General features: G+C 44.0%; 2 protein-coding genes across 4 annotated transcripts in view; one reads left to right on the forward strand and one right to left on the reverse strand.

Moving 5' to 3' along the window:
- The window catches only part of TMCO6 (transmembrane and coiled-coil domains 6), a 55,357-nt gene extending 50,139 nt beyond the window's left edge, over window positions 1-5,218 (forward strand). For all 3 annotated transcript variants that reach the window (XM_077474138.1, XM_077474137.1, XM_077474139.1), the window contains 4 exons: window positions 16-110; window positions 1,703-1,867; window positions 3,709-3,819; window positions 5,080-5,218. In XM_077474138.1, the coding sequence (XP_077330264.1) occupies window positions 16-110; window positions 1,703-1,867; window positions 3,709-3,819; window positions 5,080-5,121 (413 nt within the window). In that variant the 3' untranslated portion in view covers window positions 5,122-5,218. The remainder of the gene's footprint in view (window positions 1-15; window positions 111-1,702; window positions 1,868-3,708; window positions 3,820-5,079) is intronic.
- NDUFA2 (NADH:ubiquinone oxidoreductase subunit A2) overlaps window positions 5,152-17,219 on the reverse strand; it is a 32,928-nt gene continuing 20,860 nt past the window's right edge. The window contains exons 2-3 of the mRNA XM_077474140.1: window positions 9,093-9,199; window positions 5,152-5,406 (exon numbers count right to left, since the gene is read on the reverse strand). Coding sequence (XP_077330266.1) covers window positions 5,315-5,406; window positions 9,093-9,199 — 199 coding nt within the window. The 3' untranslated portion in view covers window positions 5,152-5,314. The remainder of the gene's footprint in view (window positions 5,407-9,092; window positions 9,200-17,219) is intronic.

Consider the following 17,219-nt stretch of genomic DNA (forward strand, 5'->3'; position numbering starts at 1 on the left):
TTTATTTTTTCACAGTAAAAGATCCTACCATGTGCTCTGCAGTGCTAAACTTTAACTTGGTACCAATTATTCTGCAGTTATTGGGCCATTCAAAGGACATCAATTTGCTGGTAAATATTACTTATACTGTATACAGACAGATCTGTATGTATTTAAAAGATGTCACTTTCACCATTAACTATACTTTCTATCACTCCCTTTCTGTCACTCTTCCTGCTCTACGTGCATATGGTTTTTAGTTGTTATGACAGTTCTAAGGCACTATAGCAGGGGTCTCAAACTGGTGACCCTTCAGCTGTTGCAAAACTACAAGTCCCATCATATCTCTACCTGTGGGAGTCATGCTTGTAACTGTTAGCCTTGCAATGCATCATGGGACTTGTAGTTTCGCAACAGCTGGAGGGCCACCAGTTTGAGACCCCTGCACTATAGGATTGTTTTGACTACATTTAACCTATCTGCATTGTAGCTGCTGGCAAGGAAACTACCAAAGGGCATTTGTTCCCCATACCTTTTTAATCATATGCCAAAAGCTCTAAATGATCATTTAATGCTGTGCTGCAACCATGTGATCACTGAAGATAACAAATTGTCAGAAGCGGACCATGAGTAAAGCTGCCCATAGATGGATCGAAATTCGGCCAGTTTAAGCAGGGCCAGGCCAGATTTCCATGCATCTGTTGCCATTAGAACTTGAGAGAAGTCAATCTAATCACTGACTTCTCTTGAATTGTAATGGATTTTTTTATTTAATCAGTGCCTGCAGCCAATGGGCTGCAGCGCTGATAAGTGTATTCTGACAGCAGAGGAGTCCTCGCTGTTGAAATACAATAGCACATTGGGGAGGATTCCGCTATCCACCTTGCATGTGTCGATGGGGCAATCTGTGTTTTTTTTTTTGATCAGCCCACTGGCTGATCAAAAAAAAAATTGATCTGTCTATGGCAAAGTTTTGTTTCAGTCTAAGAGAGTACATGTCTGGAAGGGTGTCGCTAAAATTGCTTTCTGGATGTGTTTTTCCATTCCATAGTTGACTACGAAATATTAAGATATGGATGAGCAGGAAGTGAGCTATTTAAACTGGGGCGTGTATTCTCTGCTTCTACCAGTTTGTAGCCTCCATTGATTGAGTGCAGCGAAGCATAGAAATCATCATCTGTGGCACTAAAAACAATGAATCAAACAGGCAGATGCCTTTCTTATTCACAGCCCTTGTCTCCAGTTACAGTGCAGCCAGACAACTACATTTTTAGGCCCCATTCACATCTGTGCTTTTGTCAAGTAATAACATAAAAAAAAAACTGCCCAATATGCGACAAATATGCCAAAGTAGCGCCTGTAGCCTTTTGTTTTTTTACCAGTGAGCATTACGTGTTTTTCATGCAACAAAATGAGCGTGTGCTAGCCACACTTGGGGTGTCATTACGAAATAAGGGCACCACAAGTGCTATGCCTGCTTTCGGGAATACACGCATTCCCAGAACACAAAAGTGTGAATGGGGCCTAACAGAACAAGAACTATTGTTTGGTATCCCTCCATTAAGAGCTAGTGTTCTAAAATTAAAGTTTTTTTTTTTAGCTTTGTTTTGATAAGGAGTGGCGGTAGATCTGAAGTGTTATAAACCTTATGTTTTTGCATTTGCTTGTAAGGCGTTTTTTTTTTTTTTACTTCCTAACAAGAGTTAAAACTGTACCTGTGTAGGTTCTCACAGTATTGTGTAACATCGCTGACCTTGGGCCTGTCTACTGCCAATGTCTTCAGAATGCCATTCTCTCCAGGGTGATCCCATTACTTGAGACATCTGATGTTCAGGTGACACTTTGCTGCTTGGATCTAATAATCATCCTTCTACATTACTGTCCACAGGTAACTCAATACTTGGCTCATGTTTTTTTTTGTGTGAAATTCAGTATTTGTGCTTTGTCCTTTTATTATGCCCATATTTCACAGTAACTACACAACTGCTCTTCTAAATGATGCGCATGTTAGAGAGGAATGCTATTGTTTCGAAACGGGAAGAAAAAAAAAAAAAACTGTACATCTGTTTGGAAGAGTTTTCCAATGATTTGTACCAGTTGTCTGTGTAAAATTGGGTACACATACGGGTTGATTTACTAAGACTGGAGTGCAAAATCTGGTGCAGCAGTGCATAGAAACTAATCCGCTTCCAACTTCAGCTTGTTCAATTAAGTTTGTCAAGAAAGCCTGGAAGCGGATTGGTTTTGTATTCAGAGCTGCACCAGATTTTGCGCACTCTAGCTTTAGTAAATCAAATCCAGCTTTTTTTCTCTCATTCAACAAGCAGGTTGAATAAAAAAAATAAAAAATAAAAATAACACGAGAAAACTGACATAATCACAAGGGGATCTCTCCCGCTAAGACATTGTATTTTGACCCCTTAGTCAGAATACACTGATCAGTGCTCACAGTCATTGGTAGCAAGCGGTAATAGAATGCTGGTTTTCCAGCATGGCATTTGACAGAAGCTGGTCGTTAGACTGGCATCTGTTGAACAGACAGCTGCACACGGACCGAAAGTCAGCTATCTCCTGCTAAACCAAAGGATTTTCAGCCATGGTGTCTTGGGCTTATTTCTCTTATACACGAGTCAGGCCAGAGTCTGAGGGTTTGTGCAAAAGGTTCCTAAAAGTAGCACTTGAATGATTTTTTTTTTTTTTTTTGGAAAAAAACTAAAAAAAAAAAAAAAACTAAATGCAAAATACACCCTCCTGTACTTGCCTTTGTGGGTGATGAACTGTCAGTGCCCACACAGCCAGTGTATTGGTCTGGGAATTTGAAATCCCCACTCTTCCCTTTTTCTGTGGGGTTTCAGATCAGAGCAATTCTGGTCAGCACCGCTTAGATCAATCTGAAATCCATCCCAGAAGTCCTACAGAAAGAAGAGGGAGGAGATCAAATCCCTGGACTACTACACCAGCTGTGTGGACATGGACAGTTCATTATCCATTGATCCAAGTACGGTGTTATAGGGTATTAGTTCATCTTTTGGTAAAAAGATAAACTAACCCTTTTAAGATGCATTCCTGCAGCAAATGGGACATGTTAATGTACACTTGATATGGCCAAATGCTTCAACAAATATGAATTTTATTAAATGGAGATTATAGCCTTATATAAGAATGATTAAAAAAAAAAAAAAAGTACCATCATCTGGGATGAAATATAGAAAAAGGGGATGAGGATGGGAAAAAAAAAAAATTGGGCAGTCGCTGCATTTTAGACAGGATTGAGATTGTTTACCCTCTTGCAAATGCTGTTGCAGTCCATGATCAGTCTAGGCTCTTAAGCCCCATACACACTATCAGATTGTCTGCTGATTTTTTCCATCAGATTTACCAAAACCATATAATATGAGGTCAAACCTTAGGGGTTTCAATGTGTATGCAATCAGGCAGGCCCTTGTACTACATGGTTTTGGTAAATCTGAAGGAAAAAAATCAGCAGACAATCTGATAGTGTGTATGGGGCTTTACTGGTATTGCCCTCTCCCAGAACGTTAAACACACAGCCAGGCACAAATGGTTTTATAAGAGTGCTGGATGCATGAAGAGGTTCATTCTTTGTACATTATAGCTTTCTTCAGCTAGATTGCTTGCATGACTATTGCATTGTGAGATAATGAAAGTTACTTCATTACAATGTTAGAAATCTTGTCTAAAATGTTTTGTTTTTTTCCCCCTTTTTAGATGGCAAAAGACCCCCAAATACTTTCTGGATTACAAATTCTAGACCCCTATAAAGATCACCCAGAAGCTAAACAACATATACAAGCAGTCTGGAACTACTGCAGTTCAGTGGTGAGTATAGTTTCTAGTAACTTAAAATGGAGTTCCACCAAAAAAACAAACAAACACACACACACACACACACACACATTAAATGTGCATGAAATAAAAATGCCATGTCCAAGAGCGGTGGTGCTGCTCACTGGACTTGGATAGAGCAGCAGGAGTTAGTGGACCCACTGCTGTCAATCAAATCCAGCGACAAGGGAGCAGAGGCGGGGCTGAGCTACACAGCTCAGGGGCGAGCTTGCTCATGTGCCACTATAGAAAGCAGCTTTCTATGGTGACACAAAAGGGGAGGAGTCAAAAGCACTCTCGACACGGGGGACCCAACAACAGAACACCTCCCTGTTTTTAAAGAAAGCATTGCTAATTTCTTCTTGCAAAAACGATTCCTTTGGCTGTCATGTTTATCCAGTGGATACAGTATTTTCTAAGTCACTGACTCGAAGCAAGTGTGCGGGTTAGGAGTTCTGACTTGCATGCTTTCAAGTCAGTCTTAAAGTGGTTCTAAAATCTAAACATTTATTACCTTAAATACATTCTCTGCATGAAGGTAAAAAAAAAAAAAAAAAAAGTTTAGGCATCAGCGCACCCCCCCCCCCCCTTTTACTTACCTGAGCTTTCATAAGATCCAGTGTTGTGCACGTCTGCAGCTCTTCTCTCCCCTCACTTCTGGGTCTTGCTGGGGCAACATCGGCTCCCAGTGCTGTCAATCAAAGCCAGAGATGAAGTCACAGGGGGCCCGTCAATGTACACAGCAGCAGGGCTCGGGAGCAAGCACGTCAAAGTGGTTTCCCATGGGGGCACTGTACAGGGAGGAGGGGCCAGGGGTGCTGGTGGGGGACTGAGTAAATATAGACGCGTTTGTTTTTTTTATACCTTTACAAATTGCTTTAAAGTCTGTCACTGCCCTAAGCAAGTTTGCAGGTGAGCTGCTTCAAACATGTTCGTTTTCAACCTCCTTCAAGCAATATCACCAAGAGATTTATTTTTCACTACTTGGTTCTAGAATAATTTGGAGATATTTCCAGATTCTACCTGCAGTGCAACCTGTTGATGAACCCCCCCCTCCTTTGTTTTACTACATTTTTTTGTATAGTAGTCTACAACAAATGCACCAGTCTAGTGAAAAACATATGAGCTTCTACATTCTCCACAGTGTTTTTGCTATGCTTTACCCATGTACTCGGAAAGGAAACACAATCAAAAGAAATTGCAACAAGTCAATTAGAAATTGAGGATGTAATGTGAAATGTTCTTTTCCTGCAGATCAAAGAACACAGTACAGAAGGAAATAAAGCTGTGGAATAAACCAAAGGAACACAATGGGGGACTTTAGAATTTGTTTCATTATTGTCATTTATTCAAGAAGTGTTTATTTTTTCTAATAAAGTTAAATAAGGTTTAATGCAGTTTGATTTCTGTGATGCGATTGCTATAATACAGTCCAAAATGCAAAGTTTCTTTACCATCTTGTACAGAGTCCGAGGCAAAATAAGATTCATTATGGCTTGCTGTTTGCAACAGACTCCAAGGCTTTGGCTACTTGTTCAGCCTTTAGATTATTAAGAGAGATGCTCGCCTCCTTTCCAAATTCTGCAAATAGAAACGTACAGGTTATATCAAAAAGCATTCTCTAATTATATAGGCATCTGTGAAGTTTTTATGGAGTGTGTCTGAACTAGGACTCCACACAAAAAAACAACACCCCGACATTACCATTAGATGATGCCTTTATGTACCACTCAAAAGGATAAATTGCTCTGTCTGATGGCTCAAAGTCCCCGCTATACTGACAAGCACAGTGCCCATGGGGTTTAGTGAAACTGGCAGCACTAGCTCCTGCATTGAACACAATGGAGTATTGTTGAGACAGTACATTGTAAGACTATGGGGTTGATTTACTAAAGGCAAATAGTCTGTGCACTGCAAGTAACAGTTGCTCTAGATCTGGGGCTTGCACATGATTGGATGATAGAAAGGAGCAGAACTTTCCCTCATTTCACAGCTTTCCCTCAGATCTAGCGCAGCTGCACTTGCAGTACACTGACTATTTGCCTTTGGTAGATCAACCCCCATGTATGCAGAACCAAAATAGCCATAAAAATATCTATTTAATGACCGTTCAGTAGCATTTCCAGTATTATGAATTGGACTGAAACAGGTGTTTTAGCAACTAATGTTTAGAATATAGTGATGCATTGTGCATTTTAGACTACATGAATGCATATCCAGCATGCAGTTAGTCTAAAGCTAACCATACAAAATACACTGCTTTAATCCTTCAGAAATGAATACAATGAATATAAATCCAAACTCTAGTAGTAACCATGCTACTGGGCTTATTTTCCAGGCCTGAGAACTGTATTTTTTTTGTTTTGTTTTTATATAGCAGCACTACCACCTGCAGGTTAAATATGGAATTGTAGCACCTCTATCTTAAAGCAGAACTTCAGCAATTTTTTCATCTTTCCATCTATTAAATCTTCTGCCCTTGTTGTTTTAACTTTGGGTAGTAAAACTTTTTTTCTGCCAGTAAATACCTTATGCAGCCCATTTCCTGTTTGTCTGGTAAGGCGTTTGACATCATGCACAACTCTCACTCTGGTGAGAGTTTGCCAGGAAGGGAGGGGTGAGTTATAACAGGGCCAAATAGAGCTGCAGAGCTGGAGGTGTGTGTCTGTGTAAAATCCAGGAAGTGAACAGGCAGCAGCTTCAGCTGCCCACAGTTAAAATGATTGCAGCCAGAATCGGTGGATGGAGATTTCTGCCGCATATTTGGCAAGTACAGAAGCACAGTATATATAAAATAATATGCAAAGTGGTTGGAGGGAAGCTTCAGAATGGCAAAGATGTTTTCATTACAAATTATTTGAGCAGACTGCACTTCCTCTTTAACCACTTCCTGCCCAGCCTATAGCAGAATGACGGCCGGGCGGTGGTTCAGTTATCCTGACTGGGCGTCATATGACATCCTTAAGGATAGCAGTTGCCACGTGCCCATGGGGGCCTGCATCGCGGTGATCGGTGGTGTGTCAGTCTGACACACCACTACACCGATCTTGGTAAAGAGCCTCCGGCGGAGGCCCTTTACCACGTGATCAGCCATGTCCAATCACAGCTGATCACGATGTAAACAGGAAGAGCCGTTGATCAGCTTTTCCTCACTCGTGTCTGACAGATTTGAGTAGAGGAAAGCCGATAGGTGGCTCTCCTGATGATGGGGGGGGGGGTCTGTGCTGATTGTCAGCGCAGCCCCCCCTCAGATGCCCACACTGGACCACCAGGGAAGCCCCCAGCATTTGGATGGCCAGGTACATCCCCCATGGCCATCCACATGTGAAAAAATATGCCAATCAGTGCCCACAAATGGGCACTGGCACCTCTGTGGCACATTACAAAACAGGGATGCCCAGCAATGCCACCCATAAGTGCTCATCAGTGCCAGTCGAAGAAGAAAACGTACTTCTTTACAAAAAAAAGTAACAGAAACAAAAGAAAAACTTTGTTTTTTTTTTCTTCAAAATTATTTTATTTGTTGCGCAAAAAATAGAAATTGCTGACGTGATCCAACACCACCAAAATAAAGCTCTATTTCAGGGAACAGAATGATACAAAAATTTGTTTGGGTACAGTGTAGCATGACCGCTCAATTGTAATTCAAATTGAGACCGCGCTGAAAATTGGCAAGGGCAGGAAGGTGTCTAAGTGCCTGGTATTGAAGTGGTTAACTGGATTAATGCTAGCCAAAAACATTAGGTTACTGGAACGTTAGGCATGATAAAGATTTCTAAATTTTTTTTTACGCACGATTTTCACATAAATTTAAGCTGCTAGCATGCCTGAGGGTTGGTTGGTGCTGCTCTGGGGTAATGGAGATGTATTGAGAATTCTTGGGCCAGCAAACCCCTGGGACACAGCAGGAGTTAAGTCATATTTTCTAACCCATCTCTCCCAGTTGGCAATATCTGTGAGTACCATAAGGCAAGATGTTGCTGCCAATTTATGCTGGAGATGGCAGTGATCATCAAATTTTTTGACCACCATACGGGCAAGAGGTGGATGGCTGTTCAAAAGATAATTTGAGCTCCACCTGCATTGGTTTTCTTTTGGAATTGGCAGAGCACCTGCATACAGTGTTCTTGGACCCCCTATGTGCAATTTGTATTGTACCAAGCACAGTGCAAAGCCTTGCACTAGAACTGTGGCTTGCATTGCAATGTGCTGGGCACTAACAAGCATGGCCCAATGCAGGCAGGGCTTAGGTGGAATCTTAGCCATATACACCTGAAATACAGGAGCAGCTGTTTCTGACTAAATTGGAAGGTCAGAGGTCACATGAAGTCTGATGTTACACAATAGGGCCAATTTACTAAAGACAATGCTCACTTGGGAAAGATAAAGATCACCTTACGTGTGTAAAACATAATTTTCTCTTGAACAATAGTCCCAGTCTGATTAAAAATAAAGTAAACTTACTAGTCCATGGAGTTCTCCCTGCAGGTGAAGGTCTCTTTGCGTTGCCGTCTTGAAACTTCCGTTCCCACATGCGCAGATGCAATGCAGCTCTCCGCCAGATATTTTGGACCTGGCAGAGACCTGCAGCACATATGCGGACACACCATATATCTTACAAGGTCCTAAATACGTAGCAGAGTCCTGCGTGTCTACACATGCGCAAGCATTTGAATGATACTTCCACCCCATATGAAACACTGAGTCCAGGAAGGAGTGGGGTGATCGTTTGCCACCATCGCCTAGGTGAGCAATCAAAGGTAGTGGGTTGCAACAAATTAAAGAGATTATGAAAGGAAGTCCATATTGTGAGTGAAGGTTCTCTTTAAAATTGTGTTCAGCCCAGTGACTGGCAGCAACTGTTCTTACGCTCCAGCTAAATAAGGCGCAAATGTAATCCTTCATAAGGAAGCCTGTATAGCCAACATCTAAAGTACCATTCATATTCCTCTTGTTCTTGCTAGTCCTTTTGCCTCAAACTAGAAGGAATGATCGCCATCTGGTTACACGAGGACAGTCCTCTATTCGATAAACTCATAAATGGCCCAAAATCATCACAATGGAATACTTGTAGCTATTGGGCCATGTATGGGCACTTTTATCCATTATTGCTCAGTCATTGAAAGACTTTATACCCAACTCATTTTGACATTACGTAAATGTGTAATTAAAACCGGTAAAAGTTTAGTCCTTTGAATAAAGAAAACATTTCTATGGAAAGCAGGACCTTTAGTATTACTCAGTGTTTAACGTTATCAAACACTCACCATATCTTGCCCATAGTTTAGGCTGAACCTCTGAGCATTCTCTGATTAATATAGGAAAGTCTGGATTAGCCTTTTTCAGCTCCACATAGTTCTGTTCAATAAAGTCTCTGAAAAAAGAAAGAAGCACTTAAGTTAAAAAAAAAAAAAAAAAAGAAGAAGAAGAAGATTTTTGTACTCATCGTAAAATCCTTTTCTCTGTAATTCACCGACTGACACAGTTCGTCTCTTAGCCATTGGGTTGTTACGCCACCTTTAGGAGAAGACTAGGCATTACATGTTATTAAAAACACAGAACTTTTAGTTCCGCCCAAGGGGCAGTCCCTTAGGTAACAACCCCCCAGCCTGCCATGCAGCCATCAGTACCTCAACAAGCAGTATAACATAAATTAGGAGGGGCGGGTGCTGTGTCAGTCAGTGAATTACAGAGAAAAGGATTTTACAGTGAGTAAAAAAAAAAAAAAAAAAATATCCTATTTTCTCTTATATTCACTGACTGACACAGCTCCACTCTTTGCCATTGGAACGTCCCCAAGCAGTGCCAAAACGAGGGGTGGGAAAACAGCATAAAAACTTCATCCGCCATGGCAAGTGGGAACTAGTATAACTTTACCCACAAAAACAACAGTGTGTGTGGGGGGGCATCCAGGGCATGAACGGCCACCTCCTTAGGATGTGTCAGCTCTTTCTGGGAAAGAGTCAACAGAGGGATCTCTCGGATATTTTCAAATGGCGGTTTTTGCAGAGCCGACACCAAATTCAGATCCCACAGAGGTAACGATGGACGCACCGGAGGAACATGCCAGACCCCTTGGACAAAAGTACTCACTAGAGAGCGAGACTCCAGGGGTAGCTGAAAAAAAAAAAAAAATTTATATATATATATATATATATATATATATATATATATATATATATATATATATATATATATATATATATATATATATATATATATATATATATATATATATATATATATATATATATATATACACATATATACACACATATATACACTTTAAATGGTGCTCAAGGCCAATTTCTGGCCTACTCCTTGTTGAAGAAACAGCAGGATCCTGGATATAGAAAAAGGAGCATGGATGCCATCCTTTCACCTCCCACATGGAAATGTAAGCCTTCCAGGTACAATGATATATCTTCCAAGAGGAAGATTTCCGTGCTCTTAACATAGTTGGGATCACAGAGTCTGACAGACCTTGGTTCCTCAACACCTGGCTCTCAATAGCCATGCCGTTAAAACTAGCAATGGTAAAGCAAGATGGAGAATTGGACCTTGAGACAGGTCTTCTTGCAACGGCAGTCACCAGGGAGCGTCTGCCACCAGGCGCACTAGGTCTGCATACCAAGGACACTGGGTCCAATCTGGGGCAATCAGTATTACTGGGATCCCCTCGGCCTCCACTTTGCGAATCAAACGTGGTAACAGTTTCAGTGGAGGAAAGGCATAGATCAGTTGGTACTGATCCCACGGAGCCACCAGCGCGTCTGCCCGCAGATCTCTTGTCCTGGACACGAATCTCAGCACCTTCCAATTGAGACGGGAGGCCAGAAGATCCACGTCTGGTGTTCCCCACCACAGGCACAGTAGCCTGAACACTTCCGGATGCAACGCCCATTCTCCTGGGTCCAGCATCTGGCGACTCAGTCCGTCTGCCAGTTCTCCACTCCTGGGATGTAAATAGCCAACAGGGCCGGTACATGTCGCTCTGCCCACCGAAGTATGTGAGCGACCTCCCATGCCACAGCCAAGCTTCTTGTTCCTCCTTGGTGATTGACGTATGCCTCAGCCGTGGCGTTGTCTGACTGGATCCTGATCGGACGCACTCGCAGTATCAGCAACCATGTGGAGAGGCATAGCCTGATCGCTCTCAGAGTAGATTGATTGGCAACTTGGATTCCTCTGTCGACCAGAGGCCCTGAGTCGACTGAACTCCCATTACTCCACCCCAGCTGGATAGGCTGGCGTCCGTTATGATCACCATCCATTTCAGAGGTAGGAACGACTTCCTGGACTGAAGTCCAGGGGACCTCAGCCACCAAATCAGGGAATCCCTGACTAACTGGCTTACCTGGAGCCGTCGATCCAGGGACAACTGAGATTTCTCCCATTTTGCCAAAATCTCCTTCTGCAGGACTCTGGTGTGGAACTGGGCATACGGTACTGCCTCAAAAAAGGAGGCCACCATGAGTCCCAGGACTCGCATGCAGAAGCGAAGCAACGACCACTTGCAGTTCATCAGCAGTTTTACTGCGGCTCTCAGATTCTGCAGCTTGTCTGAAGGGAGAAAAACTCTCACTTCCATGGAGTCAAGCAGCAAGCCTAGGTATTCCAAACGCTGAGTCGGTACGATCAACGACTTTTTTAGGTTCAACAGCCACCCAAATTCCTGCAGGGGCTGCATGGTGATCGCCACATCCTCCTCTAACTCTGAGGCGGAAGATGCTCTCAGGAGATCGTCTAGGTAACCCATGATCACGATCCCGCGTTGCTGTAGCAACGCCAAAACAGGAGCCGATACCTTGGTAAAGACTTGGGGGGCTGATGCAAAACCACAAGGGAGAGCCACAAACTGGTAGTGGGCTTCCGACTGCAAATCGCAGAAACTTTTGATGCCGGAGGCATATGGGTATGTCCCCTTGATGGAGTGCAGCGACTACTGAGCAAACTGATTCCATTCTGAACCTCTGTACTTTTACAAAGTTATTGAGGGATTTTAGATCCAAGATTGGACGTACCCCCTTCCTTATTGAGAACTACAAACAGGTTTGAGTAGAACCCCTGAAAACATTCCGATTCCGGAACAGGTACAAAATTACCCCACAATTCAGCAGATCCCTCACCGCCCCCAAGAGGGCCTCCCGGCGAGCCGGGAGTACGGGTATGCTGGAGGGGAAGAATCTGTTTTGCAGCCAAGAGAGGAACTCTATCTTGTAGCCGGAGGAAATCAGATCGCAGACCCATTGGTCAGACAGCCGAGAGGACCACCGGGCTGCAAACTCCCAAAGGCGACCCCCCCACCCGAGTTGAGGGTGGGGGAAACCTTCATGCGATAGAACTTTTGTTTGCAGGCTTGTTACCCCACAACCGTAAACAAGGGACGAGCCACTGCCTCTGTCTTTCTGTCCGTGGGATCCTTAAATGCAGGAGTTCCCTCTAACGGGATCGTGGTTACATTGTTTAACCAGGATACTGGGGGGTCCACGACTGGAGGAGCCGACCACTTCTTGAGAAGGCTCTCCTCAAAAAGGGGTAACGCACTGCCATGTATTTGGGGACCGAAAAGGTCCGTTGCGGTCGACCCCATTCCTTGTAAATGAACTTGTCAAAATAAGTTAGATACGGGAACGCCTTCAGTGAATGGGCTGGCTTACAGGACCCAAAAAGGGACCGCTACATCAGCTGGCTCCTGAATCTTCAGGGTATCATGCACAGCTGTGATAAGTGCTCCAACAAGTGCTTTATCGCGCACGGACCCAGACAGGGACTCATCCTCACTGTCCTGGTCAGCGTCATCTGAGGCGACAGAGCGGGGGCCTCAGCAGGGCCCGAGTCTGCGTCAGAGCTCGCCCCAGAGGAGGGGGGGCAGGGGCCGCTTTTTAGCACCTTTGCGCCCGCCTCCATCTTGGCAACAAACGAATTGAGGACCACCAACAAAGTGTCCAGTGGCACTGCGCATTCTGCAGGTGAACCGGTTGCAATTCCCTGGATTTCGGTTGAAGAAACACCAGTTTCTGAAGCCATGCTGACCCTACCCTGTCTGGCACCTGAAGGGGACTTAGGACAGTGATGGTCCCACACTCCTAACTGCTGCTGGCTGAGGGGCTCTTTCCCACAGGACTCACCACCCTGACAGGCTCTGCGCTGTCCAGCAAGTAGTGCCCGTGTTCTCTGTCAGTTCCCAGGTGCAGAGGAATTCACTCTGTCATTCAAAGCTGCTGCTTATAGCGCTGAAACCGCTCTGCAATGTGCTCAGGCTCAAAGAAAATGGCCGCCAAGCATCCTGCATAAGGACATAAAGCACTTGGAAAATGGCCGCTGGACTACAGGGAAACATGCTGTCTCTAGAGAATGCTGAAAAAACGTGCTCAGGCTTCGAGAAAATGGGCGCTGGGTGTCCACGCCCAGTATAAAGGACAAAACCACAGGGAAAATGGCCGCCGAGAAACAGGAGCGCATACTGTCCCTTGCTCACCTAAGATGGCTGCTGACACTGAAAAACCATGAGGGACAGTGATAGAAAATGGCGGTGATCAGCGCTGCAAAGATCAGACACAGCCTCACAGGCACCTCCAGGGAAATAAACACATCTCAGGGCACAGCCAGCCAACACCCCCCCCCCCCCCCGAGAGCCCCTGTGCGTGACACATACACCGCTCAGCAGCCACATGCAGCATCCCCCACGGGGGGGGGAGAGATAGGGACAGAGAGAGGAGAGGGAGGTAAGGGACCCCCCAAATCGACCTCCCATGGAATGACCAGCTGCTCAGCCCCACCAAGGCAGGGAGAGCTGTACTTACCAGTCCTGAAGACCTGGGAGACATTCCATCAGACCCACTCTTCGATCAGTACGGGGTGGCTGTTGGCCTCGGCACACTGACGCAGACATCAGTAGCCCGGTCATGTGTGTCCTGGAGCATAAAAGCTCACCGACCAGCTCTGGAGCTGAGGTACGTCATGGCCGACCCAGCGCGTAGCTCTGGTCTGCACACGCTCGCTGGTGAGGCTGGGGAGACTACAAGGATAACGGTATCCAGCCGGCTGTTGATAGCAGATCACAGGATCTTTCATCTTGTGCAAAAAGCAAAGCTTCTGCAGAAAATAAAAAACAAAAAAAAATAAAAAATAAAACACAGACCGATGAGCCCCTCAGGGGCCAAGTACTTCTCCTTCACTAGGCAAAATAAAACTGATGGCTGCATGGCAGACTGGGGGGTTGTTACCTAAGGGACCGCCCCTTGGGCGGAACTAAAAGTACTGTGTTTTTCATAACATGTAATGCCTAGTTTTCTCCTAAAGGTGGCATAACAACCCAATGGCAAAGAGAGGAGCTGTGTCAGTCGGTGAATATAAGAGAAATATCAAATTTATGGTAATAAAATAAACTCTGAAAAAGCAAAAAACAGCATGTGTGGGTTATGTGTATTTCAACCCCCATGTATCTTTAAGCATACATAACTGCATCGATTGTTTTTTTTGTTTTTTTTTAAATGCAAGACACCACAATGCAGAAATTAGTCACATCTGTGTGTTGTGGTGCTGGCGCTAGGTGTTTGGGGGTTCCTCTTAAAATGAATGGCACCACAGCACTTAGTTGCATGTGTTGGGAGTAACATGCTAAAATGTGTTACTACAATACATCATGTAAATAGCATGTGCAGAGAATCCAGCAGGGTTCTCTAGCGATTTGCTATTCTGCTGCTGCACACCAGATCCAACACCATCTTCTTTTTACATCAGAAGCCAGTTGTCACTTCCTGGTTCAAACCAGGAGGTGACAACCTTGTTCTTGCCCCCTTATGACACACCGTAGTACATGCCCTGCGGCCTCCTGGGATGTGTGATGTGAACATCCCTGGAAGCTGCAATCTCACCTAAGCTAGATTCCTGAAAGTGCAAAGAGGGTTACCAAAATAAGGTTTTTAAAATAAAATATATGTGTTAAATGAGGTGGGTAGGGGTAAAATAGAAAGTTGGTGAGGAGGTTAATGTTCTGGGTTTTAAAGGAGAAAATACAGCCAAAGCTCAATTGGCTGTACTTCTCCTGTGGATCACAGGAGTGCAGTTCTTTCTTCACCCCTGTGACCTGTTTTCAGCAGACAGTGGGCTGAAGCCCCCGGACATTACAGAGCCGGTGCAGGGTCAGGCATGATCAAGACAAGTAATGTCAAAGAGGGGAAAGGGAATTGGGACTTTGAATGAAGCACATAGGTATAAAAAAATATTATATTATATAAAATTAACATACAAAGGCATAATCACGAGTAAGTGTATATCCAATTATAATAACTGGTACAATTCATAAAAATGTATATCTATACATACAATATAGACGGGTTGCCACATGATTATAAACAAACAGGGCTCGACAAACCCCGGGCGCCAGGTCGCATTTGCGACTAGAATTAGCGACCTAGCGCAGCACAGCTGGGGGGGGGGGGTATCCTGTCTCCGTGCAGACCCCCCTCCCCCCCGGTGTGATCGCGTTGGGCCGCGCTGCCAATTGAGGCCGCGGCTTTGAGGGCTTCTGCGGTTCTATTCTTCCTTCTGGAATCTGGCGCCCTCTTGTGGTGGCTGTTGGTATGACAACCAGCAATGCTAATGGAGCTTCCCCTGCCTTAGAACCCCTAAACATTATATATATTTTTTATTCCAACGCCCTAGAGAATAAAACGGCGGTTGTTGCAATACTGTCTGTCACACCGTATTTGCGCAACGGTCTTACAAGTGCACTTTTTTGGGGAAAAATAATTTAATTAAAAAATAAGACAACAGTAAAGTTAGACCAAATTTTTTTTATATTGTGAAAGATAATGTTACGCCGAGTAAATTGATACCCAACAGGTCACGCTTCAAAATCGCGTCCACTCGTGGAATGGCGACAAAATTTTACAGGTTGCATGTTTTGAGTTACAAAGGAGCGTCTAAGGCTAGAATTATTGCTCTCAGTCTACCGATCACGGCGATACCTCACATGTGTGGTTTGAACACCGCTTTCATATGCGGGTGCTACTCACATATGCGTTCGCTTCTGCACGCGAGCTTGGCAGGACATTTATTTATTTTAACTTTTATTTTTTCACTGTTCTTTTTAAAAAAAAATTGTGTCACTTTTATTCCTATTACAAGTAATGTAAAAATCCCGTGTAATATAAAAAAGCATGACAGGTCCTCTTAAATAAGAGATCTGGGGTCAGAGAGACCACAGATCTCATTTACACAAAAATGCTATTTTTTTTTTTTTTTTTTTTTTCAAATGTCAAAAAAAAAAATTAAGTCCCTCTAAGAGCTATGGGCAATGACTTGGAGGGAGCGCTATCTTCCCCTCACTCGTCTCCATGTCAGGCGAGGGACAGGTCCGGATCACCGTTACCGCCCTGGCTCCTAACTTTTTTAGCTGGCTCCTAGATTCCAAGCCCTGAACATAAATATCAAAAATTATACATACTGACAGATATCAATCTAATAAAAAGATACAGCATATAATCGCTCTATGCATTTCAAGGATTGATCCACTCTTCTGGAGCATACACGCAAGTTCAATAAAAAAAAATCTAAAAATAGGAGTTGCTGTATGGTCTGATCCTACCCAAGCAAAAAAAAAAGGAAAAATCTTAAATAAAATAAAACCCCATTCTCTACCATACTAACAAGGTTGGCAAAATAATAAAAGTGTGGCACTGTCGATCGGGGGCATCTTCAACAGGAGCTGAGGTGGTGTGAGTGGCCTGCTATATAATAACTGGTACAATAAAATTTTTTTTTATATCTACCCCCTTCAATAAATCACCCGTTCGGACGCCATTTGTGTCGTTCCATGGTGTGCTGGCAAATATCTTCACTGTGACTTGAACCAGTATCCAGCTGGCTGTTGCCACAGCACCCAGATCCAAGAGCACATCCAGGAACGTGTGCGATGGGAATATGAAGTACTACGTGTCTGAATGGACACACGGAGCAGTGACTCAGCTCAGGTGCCCCCATAGCAAGCTGCTAGCTGTGGGGGCACTCGACAGGAGGGAGGGGCCAGAAGCACAGAAGAAGAGGGACCTGAGAAGAGGAGGATACAGGCTGCTCTGTGCAAATCCACTGTGCCAAGCAGGCAAGTATAACTTGCTTGTTTTTTGTTTTGTTTTTTCAAACGAGACTTTACAATCACTTTAAAATGGGGTTCTTGAAAAATAGTAAACATGTAAATATAACTGCCTGGAGTTGGGCTTTAACCACTTCCCGCTCGGCCTATAGCAGAATGATGACCAGGCGGTGGTTGTGTTATCCTGACTGGACGTCACTCAGGATAACCCCCTAGAGCGTCCCTGGGGTGCGCAGCATGGCATGTGTCCCTCGGACACAGCACTTCCACGATCATGGTAAACAGCCAATGAATT

This window comes from Lithobates pipiens, unplaced genomic scaffold, assembly GCF_037356315.1.
Source record: "Lithobates pipiens isolate NorthernLeopardFrog02 unplaced genomic scaffold, aLitPip1_a1.2 Scaffold_8, whole genome shotgun sequence".
NCBI classification, from domain to species: Eukaryota; Metazoa; Chordata; class Amphibia; order Anura; family Ranidae; genus Lithobates; species Lithobates pipiens.